The sequence below is a fragment of the Apaloderma vittatum genome, unplaced genomic scaffold (assembly GCF_000703405.1).
Source record: "Apaloderma vittatum isolate BGI_N311 unplaced genomic scaffold, ASM70340v1 scaffold7116, whole genome shotgun sequence".
NCBI classification, from domain to species: domain Eukaryota; kingdom Metazoa; phylum Chordata; class Aves; order Trogoniformes; family Trogonidae; genus Apaloderma; species Apaloderma vittatum.
Window position 1 is genome coordinate 182,018 of NW_009719961.1, and position 16,243 is coordinate 198,260.

Here is a 16,243-nt window from a genome sequence, read left to right on the forward strand (position 1 = left end):
GACACTTCTGTATTTTATCAGCTAATTTTTTTGTCTATATACCATCCTTTCCCAGAGGGATCAGTGCAGAGAACTCCTGCTGCCACCATTGTAAACACAGTCCACCTACAGGAATGACCTTCAAATGTTCTTAACATGCTTTCACCACCTACTAGTCTCACAAACTCTGAAAAAAAAAATTGGACTCATGTATTTAAAACCATTTTTATATTAGTTTGTAGAGGTTTTTTAGATTGCTCTTCGAAATCAGCAGGATTTGGTAGCTTTTTTTTCCTGTTGTCACTAGGTGAAACCTAAGCTGATTTTTTTCTACTCCTAATAATCTGCTTTATTCTGCTATCTAAACGTTATTTATTCAGACTTCACAGGGTCCTTCTAGATTCTTTATTTGCAGTGATATGTATTTATCAATACATTTCACAGATCAGCGATAAGCACACTATCAGTCTTTAAATACACTTCATTAATGCCATTTTGTAATTTTTTGTCCTTCTTTTCATGTCTTTTTAAGTAGGCTTTGTATTTTTAAGTAATTGCCCTTTTAAATGCAACACTGATGGAGTTTATGAAGGATTAATGTCTAAAGATTCTTCTAGAAACTGCAGGACTTGAGCACACTGCAGTCACTATTTCTGAGAAGCTGTATTTGCATTTCTCAGGAATAGATCAAACAGCTACTCCTTTTAGATGTATTGGTTGAGTAAGTGCTCCAAGAACCTGTCAGCAACCCTTCTCTATCACGGCATTTATCAAGACCAGAGGACACCCACCAACTGCCCCTTTATTATAGAGTTCTCTGCCTTCACAGCCTGTTTCAACACCCACAATGACAACCACTGTCACCACTGTCATCAGGTGATTAGTAATATTGCCCTGATGTTACATGCTCTCAAATTAGCCAAAGGATTTCAATTCATATGTACTTCATATTTCATCTATGACAGCAAACATTTCTTTTCGTAAGTGCTTTAAGATAAACTGCCACTCCTCCAGCTGTGCAACCCACATCATTATCATCTTACTTTTGGTATCTTGATTTAAGTATGCTACTAACCACTTTCGTTTCACCACATTTTTGAGATAAATGTTGCACCAGGAGCATTTACAAATGTGGGTTTGGTGTGGTTTCATTTTTCAGTCCTGACTAGGATTTTAGTTCTTCAGAACAATTAGCCCTTTCTTCATTATTTCCTACTTGACCTTTACCTACTTCAAGTATTTAAATCCTACAGTAACAAAAAGAGGGAGCACCTAGAGACTGAATCTTCAAGGAAGGACTTTTCTAAAGGCAGACAAAGCATTTCTACAATTTGTCATGATAACAGGTTTTGAAGAAAGGTAGTGTAAACTTTCAAGAAAACTTTCTCATCAGACAGAGGGTTACAGTTTTCTCAGAAAAAAACCAAAGTGCTATACACACAAAGATAAGCCGTAAATTCAAAATTGAAAAAGAGTTAAAGGGAGGGAAACCTCTCCAATTCAATTCAAATAAAAGGTTTGTTTTGTTGATATTTGTATACACACACACACACACATAAATATACTTAGGTCTTTGACAATTATATTGTCCTTTCAGACAACCTCAGCAACGACTAACTTGCACTTTGCCTTAATATGGTTTGAAATCTGAATAACAAGATGACACTTTCTCTTTTAAACCAGAGCCAAAGCTATCATTTTGGACACTAAGGCATTTAAAAAAAAAAAAAAAAAAAAGGCGCTTTATTCGCTCAGCATACTCTCTGTAATACACAGAAGTGGAAGAAGCGTATAGAGTAGAGATGGCTGGAGAAGCTGTAGCATCAGCTAGCACCACAATAAAGCAGAAGTGTCCTACAGAGATCAACAGAGAAAAAAGGTTGCTGGCATGCAGGAAGACTGTGGGGAGCACTTCTGAAACCTAACTGCTTCCAGGTTCTTAATGCAAATATTATGCGGGTTGTTTTATTGCTACATGCATTTACCCTTATGAGTCCAATTACAGCCACATCTAATTAAGGTATATTTAGCTCATTTTAAAATTTAGAATAATGTATGCAAGTTATAGAAATGATTAAAAAATAAAGGACTATCACCATCAGACCACATATTTCAAGGAAATCTCTTTAAGGTTAAAAATAAATAAATAAATAAATAAATCAGGAAACCCAAGCAGCCCTGATGCAGAAAATTATTCACAGCAGCACTTGGTCTACCTAGTGTCCTGTTACCATGCTAGCCCTGTGCAAGGTCACACAAGGCTGGACTCGACCCAGGAGCAGGGGCAGGACTGCACAGCTGCGGGCAGAACCGCGGGAATACGCTGCTAGACCGACTCAGGCTTCCACAGAGCCACAGCCTGAGCCCGTAAAGGGAGTCAGAGTGAGACCGTGGCTGTGATAGATAAATCAATGGCATCGTTTTATAAAGTGGAAACTAAAAGCACATTATTACCAGAGTAACACAGAAGGTACCAAGGGCAACAATATCAACATCAGATGGTGGAGTCGGAATGAACTAAGTAGCTTGAAGTATAGTAATTTTATTTTGCTGTTTTGTAGGATCAATGCATGTCCAAAAATCTTGCCCCTTTCTCAACTTCTACCTTCTGTAACTATTATTGTTAACATTATATTATCATAAAATTATGATTAATAATCATTAATAATCATTACTATTTATGATCACTTACTATTAATGTATTTCATCTTTCACAATTGTTTTTTTATTTTCTCTGCTTAAATATAATGGTGAAAGCACATTCATGCCAGAGAGATATTGCTCCTGAAACAGCTTCAAGAGAAGAGATCACAGTACTAGGGCATCAATTAGCTACATACGATCACCAGTTTCAGGTGAAGATACGTGTTAAATACGAATGCTATATATTCTGTATATCCCAGCATAACGTTGGCATCTGATGCCTCCATAGTGTTTGAATTAGACAAGAAATTCAAACTAACAGCAGTATGATTTATTGGAAATAAGTGAACAACTATCATTAATTCAGTTTATATTTCAAGAAAATATTTCCATTTGAAAAGCTATAAAAAGCAAACATTTTAATGCTATGATCGACCAGTAATATCTTCCTGTTACACTTTAAAATTAAGTTCTTGCTCAAGTCATTGCACGTTAAAAGAAACAGCATGTTTGAGCTCATATGCCTTTGATGGTATAGAAAATTATTGGAAAAAACCCACACTAAATTTTCATCTCATCTTGGAAAGTGTTGCACATTACTCTGTATTTTTACAAACATATATACAAATATATAGTGTTACCTGTACTTAGAAATTTATTTGAGAACAAGTGGGATTTAATGCCAAAGGAAAACCATAAAACTATAATAAAGTCTGGTTATGAGATAAGAAACGCTTGAGGGCTGGAGATATAATAATTCCTTTCGTGCTGATGGTATTTGTCAAACTGGCAGGTCTTTTCAATAGAGTACGAGAAAAAAGGGGGAGGGAAGCACATTACAAATAGCCTCCCCTCTTATCTCCTCCTAGCCTTCTCAGTGACTGCAGAACACTGGAAGTAGCATTGTACACAAATAACACTTTTCCTCATCTTTAAATTCTTCATTTCAGTTTCTCTGTACAGACTGGTTAATGCAAAATACAGACAGTTAATTATCTGAGTTTTAGTGGGTTTTGGTAAAGGACCAGATAGAATTAATACCTGTCCATCATCTTTAAACTTTTTTGGAACATTTTAAAGTACCGAAATATCCAGATTTACTGTACACTTCCAAGTAGAAAGTAACAAAGAAAAAACATAGTATGAGTTTCCACATCGTGTATTAATATCACGGCCTTCTGTAGAGTATGAAGATGTGGTGTTGGTTGTATTTACCACCGTCTCTGTGTGTATCCACGTATAAAATACAACACATGGAAATCTGCTTTTAACAGAAATCTGCTTTTAACAGAAACAGTTACTAATCATACTTTGTCCTGTCACCTGTATTCTTCTCATGTACATCCTACCGGCAATACTGCATAGTGGTATCAGAGAGGATGACCAAGACAAGCTATTTTATCATGGACATTTCAATTATTGCCAACAACTAAAAAGAATATGAGAATGACCCTAAAAATCTTGACAACTCACTCTCAAATCTATAAAATTTTGGAAAGAACTTAGGAAAACATTAAGGAACTGAAATATTCTCTCTGTAGAAAACACTATAGAAACTCAGATGAAAGACTGTAGGCACTGAGCATAAAAGATGCTTATTTACACTTCACCTTCATTTTCCTCCCCTACCCTGCAATGCCCAGTACTGCACTCAAGACTGAACAGAAACAACTTGTCCACTCGGAACTTGCAGGTGGAACTCTCTCAAAGTGATACTCTCACTTATCCCTTTAAAGAATGGGAAGGGTTCACACTTCCAAAATATGATAAAAGGAAAAAGACTTATGTAGTTTAATAGCAGTTAGAGTAATGATCCAAGACACGGGAGAAACAGGTTCATTTCCTACCCAATGGGATTTAAACCTACAGTTTTCATCTGAGGGAAGTGCCCTAACTGCTCAAGCTAAGTAACTCTTCACTGCTGTTCCACTGAACAGAAGAAAAAAAACCACAAGGCTATATAAGGCAGACAAAATTACCTACTTTTTATTACCAAATAATTTCTCAATGTTAAAGTATTTAAATAAATTTGGAATTGATTGATTTTTCTCAGTCACACTATCTGTAATACCTGCAGTGCAGCCTCACATACTACATAGAATCCAACGTCAGATTATGCCTGCATGTTTTCTTTACATATTTCCAATAACTACTGAGTTAGTTTTACTATGATAAAAGAAATGTTGTCTCACAAAGTATGGACGCACACCATACATCTGTCTGGTTCTCTTTTTTTTGTGACTCTGAACAACTAAACATCGTAACAGCTAAACCACCATGAAAGTTAGGTATGAACAAAAAACTTATTTTCCAATTCAGGAATATTTGCCTTTGTTAAGATAATAAAAATCTCCTCACTCTCAGTGACTTCCTGAGCAACATGAGAGAATATAAAGGAGACTCATAGAAACCATGGCTTACTAGGAAGAAGCAGCCATACAATTGTTGTGTATTTAATGCAAACTGGCTTTATAACACTGGAACTGGAGAAACAAATATTGGAATCCAGTCAAGACAAAAGACCTTTACCGTGATACGTCATACAAATTATTGTATACAAATATTGTATACAAATATTGTATAGATCTGATTTATCAGCACTGTAACTTTAACTATAGGGCAGCATAAGGAAGAAAGACATATGATGTGTCATACCACATAAAAAGATTGAAGATAAAAGTGAAGAAACAAAGCTGTAATTGTGCACCCCTCTCTTCTTCCCAAGCCTACAGGAAAGAAAAGAGCAAGGTAGGATTGTTTCTCCAACTCTGGTTACCAGACATAACCTTGTTCCAAACAGCTGGTTGTTGGTATAGCCCCGCGGATAGAGTGTGACTGAATATTCCCAGTATAACTTCTGGTGATTTGCAGGACAATACCACATAGATCTGTTTTCTCTGGGAGGGCTTTCCATGACTGTTGCAATACCAGAAGGCCAATAGCGGCAAGAAGAGTCCATAGTAGTTCTTAGCTCATTTTCATTACACTGGGACCCATCTGATGGCTGATTCAAGTAAGCTACTTTTGGTCAAATTCATGTAAGTGAATGTTTAAAGTATGTCCTCAAATTTTCCTAACTTGCACCAAATAATCCTTAGTCATGGCCAAAGAATAAGATGTCTTCATGAATCGCTTTCATGTTGCTTATAAATATTTTAAAAAATTAAGAACCACTTTGCATGGAATGTTATTTATTTCATTATTCCTAACCTTTCACAGAATTCAGCCCAGTTATTGAGATGTGTACTCATTAGACAAACATCTGCAAAACAATACTATTTTGTTTGGAGCAGGAAGATGGCAGACAGAGCTCCACAGTTTCTCTATTCCTTATACAATGTATATAATTAAACTGATCGAGTATTCAGAAAAAAACTCCCCAGCACACTGGCCTGGGTGAACCACTCTGCCACTATATAGGTGGAAAACACAGCAGTGAGCTTGAGGCGAACAGTAAGAGACTCGTGTGATTTTGCTCCTTAAGAGAAAAAAAGCACACTGAACTAATTTCAGACTTTGTACCAAGAAGAAAACATACGCAAAATATCAATACTGACACGTGTCACACTTCTTCTGTAGTTCTATTACACATTTATTTAAACTAATCTCTGTGGGATCTAAGCACTTTGTAGAATTTAAAGTCAGTGGTGATTATCTACTTTCTTTCTGCCAAGTTTCATCCTCCCAAAGGTATGCGATTTTTAGGCATTACAAAGTAGAGCTAAGGAATTGGAAGAATTTGGAGTACAGGTCCTAAAACAGTTTCTTAATTACACAGCAATGGCTGAAGAACAAGACAATATCTTATTCTGAAATATAAATCCCTATTAATTAAAGTAGGCAGTCAGATTTTCAGACATGCACATCTCATTTTCTTTTAACTGTCAGTATTATGTGTGATGACTATACACAAACTCTCCTTTGCATAACTCTCTGATTTCCAAAGAGCTGTCACAGAGCACTGATTCTCATAAGCCGTGCATATACATCTTTGCTACATGCACCTATTCCAAATTCCTTTTTTAAATGAGAAAAATGCCACAAAATACTATCTTTCAAAATACTATAACGGAGGAATTGAATTAACATTCTGCATTAAACACTGACATTACATCCATACTTCAGCTTTCTCTTACACATCAAACAGGTACCGATGGCACTCCAGTGAATGGTAGATAAAGAAAAGATATAAGCAACATCACTTTGAAAAGTGCAGGTCAACCACTGCACCCAGGACTGAGCCCAGCAGCAGCTCTGTCCCCATTGCCAAGGTTCTTATTTCAGCATAATGTAAGCAATATAAGTATGGTTGGGAAATACCTCATCTCTATGAGCATAACCATTTGTGGATCTTTAAGGAGCTGCCAGAGCATCTTGGCAGCAAATCTGGTGGTAAAATATCGGGAGGGCAAAAGCAAAGGCCAGGTTTCTAAAGCTCATTTTATGCAGCAGACTTCACATTATGTACTGTGCTATTTACGTGAATACACCAAACAACATTAACTTACAAAAATTAGGGCATCATAATAGTTTTTATAAAATCTCCAGATCTCCGAGTCTTCAGCTTGAACAAGTATATTCAGATGCAGTAAGCATTTAAAATTACTGAATTGAGCTCTTGGCTCACAAAACGTAACACTGAGCTGTCTAAAACTTAGGCATGTAGACCTAAGCTCAGTGTCTAGAGAGCAATGACTGAATCCAGAAAAGAAAAAAAAAGAGCAACTCTGTCCTAAGGTTGGTAAATTAATTGTTGTCTGAAGATACTTGTTTCCCTCCATTGGCTAGAGGAGGAGTCTGGATTACCAGATTGTGTTAGATCCAACCTTTAAGACAGTTAAATTTAATTGAGAGAAATCCCCCCAAGGAGTTATTTCACATTAATATAAAAAACAGTAAGCATTTCCACGGATAATAAAAAGCTGAAGTAATCTACCCATAAGACTATGTCACATACAATAAGAGATATAATCAAAAATACTCTATAGCCCAACTTGAACATAAATAGTATGAGCTCTATCTCTAGGATTCAGCTGGTTTCCAGACAGCACCCATTTTTTATAAGACAGAGTATAACACTCCATCACTTGCAAGGTACCTAGGAAACACGATACCAATAGCATCATATATTTTTCCTTCCAAGCACCGTTCAAAAACTCATAATACAAAGTAAATAAAATTCTGAAATACACCCATTCTGTAATTATTTAATTCTTAGTAAAATAAGTATTTACTGTTTTCTGAACAAGTATGCCTTTGTCTACTGCATGCCGTGAGACTCTATTTTTAATTTAGTGAAATGAATAATACAGAAGATTAAGTCTGAATCAAATCAATTTTCATAGATTTATTAAAAAATTAAAAGTTATTACTACATCCATTTCTTTTGTACTTCACCAGTTTGATAACACATGGAGAACATGACTTGCAAGAAAATATAAATACCATATTAAATATTGTAATCAACTAGAAAAAAATACTATTCCATCCCTCAAAAAATAACAAACAAACAAACAAAACAAAAAAAGAAAAACCACCGCAAGTGCATCCAACTGAGGCACACTAAAAGACTCCTGGTGTATGAGAGTTAGAAAGTTACATATATTCAGATCCTGGGACTCATACTACTTATTCTCAAGCACAGACTCTACAAATAAAAGTAGACCAACAATTAATTTTACCCTCTAAAATGAGGAGAGAGCTCTGTTTCATTAAAAATTAAAAGCAGGTGTAAACTGAACTGAGAATAAAATCAATAGCTCATACCATCAGATACCTACAAGAAACTACTGAATATGTAATATAGGGATACAGGGATATGTAACACAGGGAGTCAAAAATCCCACTGTTTCAAAAAGGCATTATTCACACACTCAATGAAACTGGCAGGAAATAAGACATACACCATGTACTTAATTTACTGATTATTTTTGTATGAAAGCAAACACTGCATTGCTATCTATACAGAAAGCCATAAAGAGCCATCAACTAGTCCTATAAAAAGGATCATGTCTCATCCTCTTCTACCACAGTAGTCAGCCGATAAACACTTGCCAAAGACAGATCCGGGCACTATCCACAGGCTTTTCTCAACAGGATCACACACAAGTCCATTTCCCAAACTGCTCTGACACCTTTCCCAATTTTTAGCTCTCAGGACAAGTGGCTGTGCTTGTTGGCACAAAGACAGCCCGTGTGTGTATATTTGCAGCCTATGCATAAAATGTGGACATGAGCATTAGGGAAGGGAAAAACTATTTATGTTAAGAACAGCAGTGGCAATAAACAAGATAGGAAACAGATTATGGACTTATTAAATTCTCTTAGATTTACAGTCTCCACAATCCTATAGGGAGGCTTTTCCATAACCACACAGATCTAATGGTTGGAACCATTCTACAGACTGAAAGCTTACAGCCATCTAGTCTTGAGACCTCCTCTTATTTTACAGTTATCTTCAAAAGTGTGTTCTTATCATATATTTATAAACACCAGTCTTTCCTGCTCTCAATCACTCTATTCCAAAATTAAATATACCACATCTTTTTATTATCTCCTAAAAGCTCCTCATGCTTCACTTGGCCTTAATTCCATTCGCCATGCAGAGCCCTCTTTGACTTTGTCTTTCTTAAATGCGCTGCCAAAATTCTATGAATATATCCAAGGCCTTGAGAATGGCATTGATGCTTCTTTCTTCTTTTCATTTGGACTGCATAGGCCACTTGTACAGCCACATGGCACTCCTAACTCAGACACACAAACCACTGTCACGTCCTTTAGTTTATAGGAGACAATTTCCTAAAGTGTATGACTTGTCCATTATCTCACTTCAGGTTACATCTGGTTTTAATACAACATTATCTCATATTGACTGTCTTTTCCTATCACCTCATTCTCCCTGAACGTTCAGCCTCCTCCCAACTGCTTGTCAACAAAGTTCTGTGGGGTTCTTTTGCTACCATCCACTTCTTTTGAATTTGGGTAACTGGGAAATAATTCCGTATTTTGACATTTGTACTGCACACTAGCTGGCTTTGATGCTTCAGAAGTACTTTTTTTTTTTACCACCATCCTCCCAAGACTGTCTGCTATCCCATGAAACTAAGTACAAATAGCTTAGTTATTCTCATTGTGCTGATGTCCACAGAAACACAGTTTATCCTTAACACAATGATGCAAAGGTATTGACACGATTTATTTAATGTAGTTATTCCACTAGTCTATATGAGGGAGTATCCTCCAGAATTTTCCTTCCTCTCAGCAAGACTGCTTACACTAGACAGTGGGTGAGGCATTGCTCCATGTAAAACAGACTTATACTGAGGCAGTTCTCCTGATCAAGTAACACATTTCAGTCTCAAAGGCAAGAATCTTTTAATTAATATTCTAATCTGAAATACATAGGAAGAGGCAGGACAGAGGGAAAGTAACTCGTTGGTGGAAGATAGCCAGCAAAATCCACATATCCCAGCTATCAGCCCCACCCTATGTCTATTCAGCTACAACGAGCAATCTGCCACAACTGGCGTCCCAAGAGGCTGTTCCTCTAGACTTCGCTTCTTGCAGTGTGGACTTCCTACGGTTCCAGATTGCTCTGCAGCTTGTGGCAGCTCGACCTTTCCCAGCTCCCTGTGTATCACCACCTGACTACCTCTGCTTCAACTTTGAAACTGCTGCCTGCCTCAGGTTCCTCAAATCCGCTGCAGTGCCTTGACACAAACACTGAGTGGTGCATTTTCCAACCTGCCACCACCTTGAAATCTTTTTAGGAACTGCTCAAGTGTTACTTGTGGAAAAATGTTTTGGTTTTGGTTGGTGGAGAGGGAAGTTGTGGAGTTTGGTTAGGTTGTTTTTTGCTTTTAGGGTTTCAGTTTTTGTTGTTGTTTGTTTAAATTTCAGCATCATATTTTATTAGTACTGTGTAGATATTTAGCATGAAAAATAAATTAACACTTGGAGGTAATAGGCACTAGGGTCTCTGTTTCCACACACTGTCATAACACCAAAATGCACCAATTCATAGAATCATAGAATGTTCGGGGTTGGAAGGGACTTCTAAAGATCCAACCCCCCAGTCCCCTGGGCCAGCCACACAGGAACGTGTCCAGGCAGAGTTTGAAAGTCTCCAGAGAAGGAGACTCCACACCCTCTCTGGGCAGCCTGTGCCAGGGCTCCGGCACCTTCACAGTAAAGCAGTTTCTCCTCACATTGAGGTGGAACTTCCCCTGCTCTAACTTAAACCCATTATTCCTTGTCCTACTACAGGGCACCATCAAAAAGAGATGGCACCTTCCTCTCGACACCCACCCCTCAGATATTTATACACATTAATAACATCCCCTCTCAGCCATCTCCTTTCAAGGCTGAACAGCCCCAGTTCTCTCAGTCTCTCTTCATACGAGAGATGTTCAAGTCCCTTCATCATCCTCGTAGCTCTCCATTGGACTCTCTCCAGTAGGTCCCTGTCTCTCTTGAACTGGGGAGCCCAATACTGGACACAGTATTCCAGGTGTGGTCTCTCCAGGGCAGAGAAGAGAGGGAGAAGAGCTTCCCTAGACCTGCTGGACACACTTTTCTTAATTCACCCCAAGATCTCATCGGCCCTGTTGGCCACAGGGGCACATTGCTGTCCCATGGACAACTTAGTGTTGCAATACATTTAAGCAACGTATCTGCTATTCATACAATAAGACAGTACTATGGACATTTTTTAAAATTTATCATTTTAGTTACTATGCTTTGCCTGCAAACCAAAAACTTACAACTATTATGGAACAAAAGTCTGGTTTTAATTTTACAGTACAATTTATAAATCATTTGAAGGTGTTTGAGATCAAGACTTTAAAGAATCCCATTAGTTGGACTTGAGAGAGCAACACATTGGTATTTAAAACTCGAGAAAAATGCAATACATACCTATATCATATGCAAGAAAGTCAGCAGAAAAGCACTTTGCACCGTTGCTCAAGGAAGTATCATTATGAGTGTTTCCCCCAAAAATGAGCATAGCCCCATTTATTAAGACAGCTGAATGAAGATATCTTGCAAAACCACTCTCTTTCAAAATAGTCCTACAAAATATAAGAATTAATGTATACCAACATGTGTAAAATTGTATACACACATCAAGAAAATGTATAGATGAACACAATACAAAATACAAGGGAAACGCTAAAGATATTACTCAGTAAATATCATTAAATGTATTCAGATTGTTTCCAAATTTATGAATTTTCTCATGTAACAACAAATATATTTGGCATTCATTTAAAATTGCATTCCTATTAAATAAACAGTTTGCCAAATCACGTATCTTGAAAAATTGTATCATGTTTGCATTCTTCAGAAGTGAGTAATAACATGGTGAATTTTACTCAAAACTGAATGGAAACCCATTCATATTATTAACTCCTATTCTTACATATCCTTAGTTGTTTATTTGCACAAGAAATGCAATAAAACAAAATTTTTAGAAGACTAAAAAAATAATCTTTAGATCATTCTAAATATTGGAAAACGAGAAATTTTTTTGCTTGTTTATTTGGGTTTTTTTTCATTAATTGAACCCTCAGACCTGGAAAAGGTATGGTAGAAGTCACTACAGGTGTGCTGGAAAACATTTGCATCGCTGCATATATATATTCAGTCCGGCAAATTCAAACATCCAGAATTTCAGCATCAACTAAAAAAACAGTCCATGCTGATTGAGTCTTTGATCCGTCTTCACTCACTTTAGCCTGTGACCATGCAGTCTGCTTTGTGCCAGAGCAATAACATGGGCCCATGAGTAGCCAAGAGCTGTCAAGTCTGCACTTCTCAAGTGGCAGGTGTGGGGCAAGTAGAAAGAGCAGAATAACAAACTCGATTCAATCATAGTAAATAAATCTTACTAAGGGAGAAAGTAATCTTTTGTGGGTTTTGCCCTCTTGAGTATCTTAAGTAGATCAGCTGTAGACATGCTTCTAAAGAGCTGATTACATCACCAGAACAGAATATTATTTACATTCTCCTAATAACCTTTTACTTGTCGCTGTAATCTAACAGCTTTCAACTTTAGACTCTCACTTTCACGTGTTACTGCACATTGACCACACTGATAATTAAACTGTTTTGTTAGTCGTGTTCTGTAATGAACTGACTCAACAATCTTTCCTTCTGATTGATTAACATTGTCTCTCTTGAATCACCTTGATCACATTCCTTCAATATTTTTACATCATCATAGGGTTTGGGGGAGAGGGTTTAAAGTATATATCATTGTTCTGACATAATGATGTAAATCAATCAATAAACTCAAAATATTTTTTAAGTAATAAGAGATAGTATGTTTAAACAAATTGATAGGAAGGCATTAAATCTAAGTTCTCATATTATCATTTTAATAGATTCCAACCTACTCCTAGAAAGTAACATCAAAGGAAATATCAAAGACTAAATGAAAGTAATTTTTTTCAATTTCTTAAAAATGAAATAATTTTTTCAAGCCACCAGCATGCCCAGCAATGTGCTTCTATTTTTAACCCCCTTTTTAAAGGGACTTGCTTTTTTGTTGTGCATTTCTGACTAATATACTTTGAAAACAGACCTAAGTGTGTTTTTCTCACCAGGAATTAGCTTGATACAGAATACTTATGGTACCTACCCAGAAAAAAGTGACATCTGGGTTCAGCTCATCAATTAGCAACATACAAAATTAGGAATTAAAAGAAAATAGAATAAGTCATTATTTTTAAGTTATTTTCAACTCGTCATGGAGGAATACTGCTGCTATGAGTTGAAAGAATGAATACAATAAGAATACGTTGGCCTTATCCAACTGGACTATAGATTTTTTTCTCTTTTACTTTACTAGTTTACTCCTACCTCCTAATTTACATTAATTACTATACACTAGGCTCTGTCTTGATTACCCTGCCTTGCAGCTGTCTACAAATAGTTGTCTTGATCGCTAAAGCTCTAAAGAGCTTTGTACCTGTTCTGGGGAAAACTAAGGACTCTCTCCTCTCCAACAGTGGATTTAACAATGATCCCCGCAGTCTTCCTTTGGGCTACTCACTTTTCTACTTGCCACCCAACTGCACTGCCCCCACGTTGTACGGGGGCATTTTTTCCTTAATTTTTGCACATTGTGTCTGAGTTTCATCCTACCCGCTAAAAGTAACTTTTTCCTGAGGATTCAGCAGAAGTGGAAGTTTTGTTAATTTGGCCATGACTCTCACCATTCATTAGCATCGCTGAGAAGAGCAATTTTCAGAACTCTCCAACACGTATCAACCCCATCCAAATTATGTGCAAGTCTCAGCACACTTTACTCTGCACACTTCACTCTGAATTCATTATTTATGCACCTATACACGTATCTGCAAACATTAGTCCACGTTAACTTTGCGGATGCCAAGTGTTGCATACAGCAGCATGATATTTTAATGGTAACAGAAATACTCAGGAGCCAGCAGGTGCTTCTGGTGTTTCAAGCCATTATCTGAGCCCAGCATCACATTGTCCCCCAATTGCCAACTACAGCAGAATGCAAGTAATGCACAGCAACTGCAGGTATTAAAAACACTGTAATTCTCCATCATGTATTAGAAATAATGTTCACACCAGGAATTAAAATATCACCCTCTCACATTCCAAGAAACATAAAGCTAATGCCTAATTGACATGAAGAAATGAAAATGCCACTGAATAAAACAAGAAATCAGCTTTGCATAACCAAGGCTTTGTGAATGTTGGCCAGATGAGATAGAGAAGATGAGAGTGAGGGAGTGCAAGAGAAAAACAAAAGCAGGGAGGACAAGCAAATGCAAGTGTGGAAAAACAGCCATGTACATGGGCATGAGAAAGTCATCATGGTTCCACCTCTTCCTCATACTCCACCCAGCTAATGGGACATTCCAGCTCAGTTGCTTGAGTGCTTTGAATAGTGATTATAAAGCATCAAGGTCCCTTCCAGCCTAGGCCATTCTATGATTCTATATGATTCTATGATCATAGATACTAAGAAACTAGATACATAGAAACTAAAGTTTTTTTACTATGTAAGTGTCATTACCCCATCCTCTCAGCCAGTTTTTAGCCTCATAACACAACCTACTTGCAGTGTAACACTCATGAAACAGAGAATCAAGTTCTCTACAAGCTCCAGAGAATGCCACATTGGTACAGAAGAGGTAGAAGCATTCATTATTAGTTTTTATATCAATAATGAATAAAAATATTTTAATAACTATTATTATATTGTTGAACAGATCATCAAGGGATACAATATCACCTTGTGCCAAGAGTAGAGTATAACGAGAGAGCATTAAAATTCCAGCAATTTAAAAATACATTAATAGGGACAGAAAAATCCTTGTAATAGTGTTTCCAAGTGCCATGAGTTATTGTCATTCAAAAAACCAAAAGCCTCAGTGCAATCAAAACCATGTTTCCCATATCTCAGATAATGTCTTGTGTGCTTAAAGTTAGGCCACTAGTGCTCAACACAAATATTAAATTGTGAGAATAAAATGTACTGAGAAATAGTTCATGATCTCATATAATCTCTAAGGTGAAAAAAAATATTGAAGGTCACTTTCTATACATACATATAAGTAGCATTCATAAGTTACAATAAGCTCAAGGGACAAGGATCTGACAAAAATAGAAACACCAAGAACATTAATAACTAACAATCTCAATACAATACCAGGAACTTTTTCCTCCTATTTCTCACAATTTTGTGAGAAATAACCTTCCATGGTGTTTAGGTTTCACTGTTGTTTTTATCTAACAGGTACTTGAATGTACATCAGCAGTATATATATATACACCATGTGGAAACTGTGCACATGTATTATTTCTGCACAGTGGTTATGTCTGGATAGGAGAACCTTTGCTTAATTTGCACAACACTTGCAGAGCTTCCTCCCTGCCATTCCTTTGTTGTGTAGCTCCATTAATCCGCTAGCTAAAGTCCAATTCCTCATCACAACTTTTCCATTTTGTTGTAGAGAATGTACTGTTCTGCAACATGCAAAGGATATGACTAGAACCTCACTCTACGCTTATGTTTCTTTTTCAGCAACAGATAGCAGATACCTACATTATAAATCCCACTTACCATGTCCGAGTATTAACTTCATATCTGTAAAGATCATCCACCAACCCATATTTATTGCCAGGTAATGCTTTGTATCCACCGTGGACATAAACAGATTTTGTCAGTTCATCATAGACACTAGTATGGCCATATCCACCTTGCACAATTGCTCCTTTTGTTTCTGGCACGAGCCAAGAATTGGACCCTGGAACAGACGTACAAGACATAGGTTTAAGGTTTACTATTGCTTACTATTACTATTGCTTACTGTTGCTAAGTCACAATACTGGGAGTTTTAAGTTTTCATGACAATTCTAAATATAGCTATAACTAGGGACTTGTTTAAATGCAGGAAAATATCTGCAACTGGATAATGTTATTAGACTATTGCTTGCTATTCTCGATTAAACTACAAACACATCGTTGTTACACACGCCAGGCAGACTCTCGTACTCTTCCACGTGAGAGTTCAGCACACACACACAAAACCAAAAGGAAAAGCCCAAAACTTTTGGAAAACACGAAATTAAGAGTTAA

At 36.9% G+C, this 16,243-nt stretch overlaps 1 protein-coding gene across 1 annotated transcript in view; it reads right to left on the bottom strand.

Moving 5' to 3' along the window:
• The window catches only part of LOC104275016 (attractin-like protein 1), a gene marked incomplete at both ends in the record, with an annotated part of 190,017 nt that extends 174,106 nt beyond the window's left edge, over positions 1–15,911 (bottom strand). Inside the window, 2 exons of the mRNA XM_009870845.1 lie at positions 11,539–11,693; positions 15,728–15,911. Of these exons, the coding sequence (XP_009869147.1) occupies positions 11,539–11,693; positions 15,728–15,911 (339 nt within the window). The remainder of the gene's footprint in view (positions 1–11,538; positions 11,694–15,727) is intronic.
• Between the last annotated feature and the right edge of the window lie 332 nt (positions 15,912–16,243).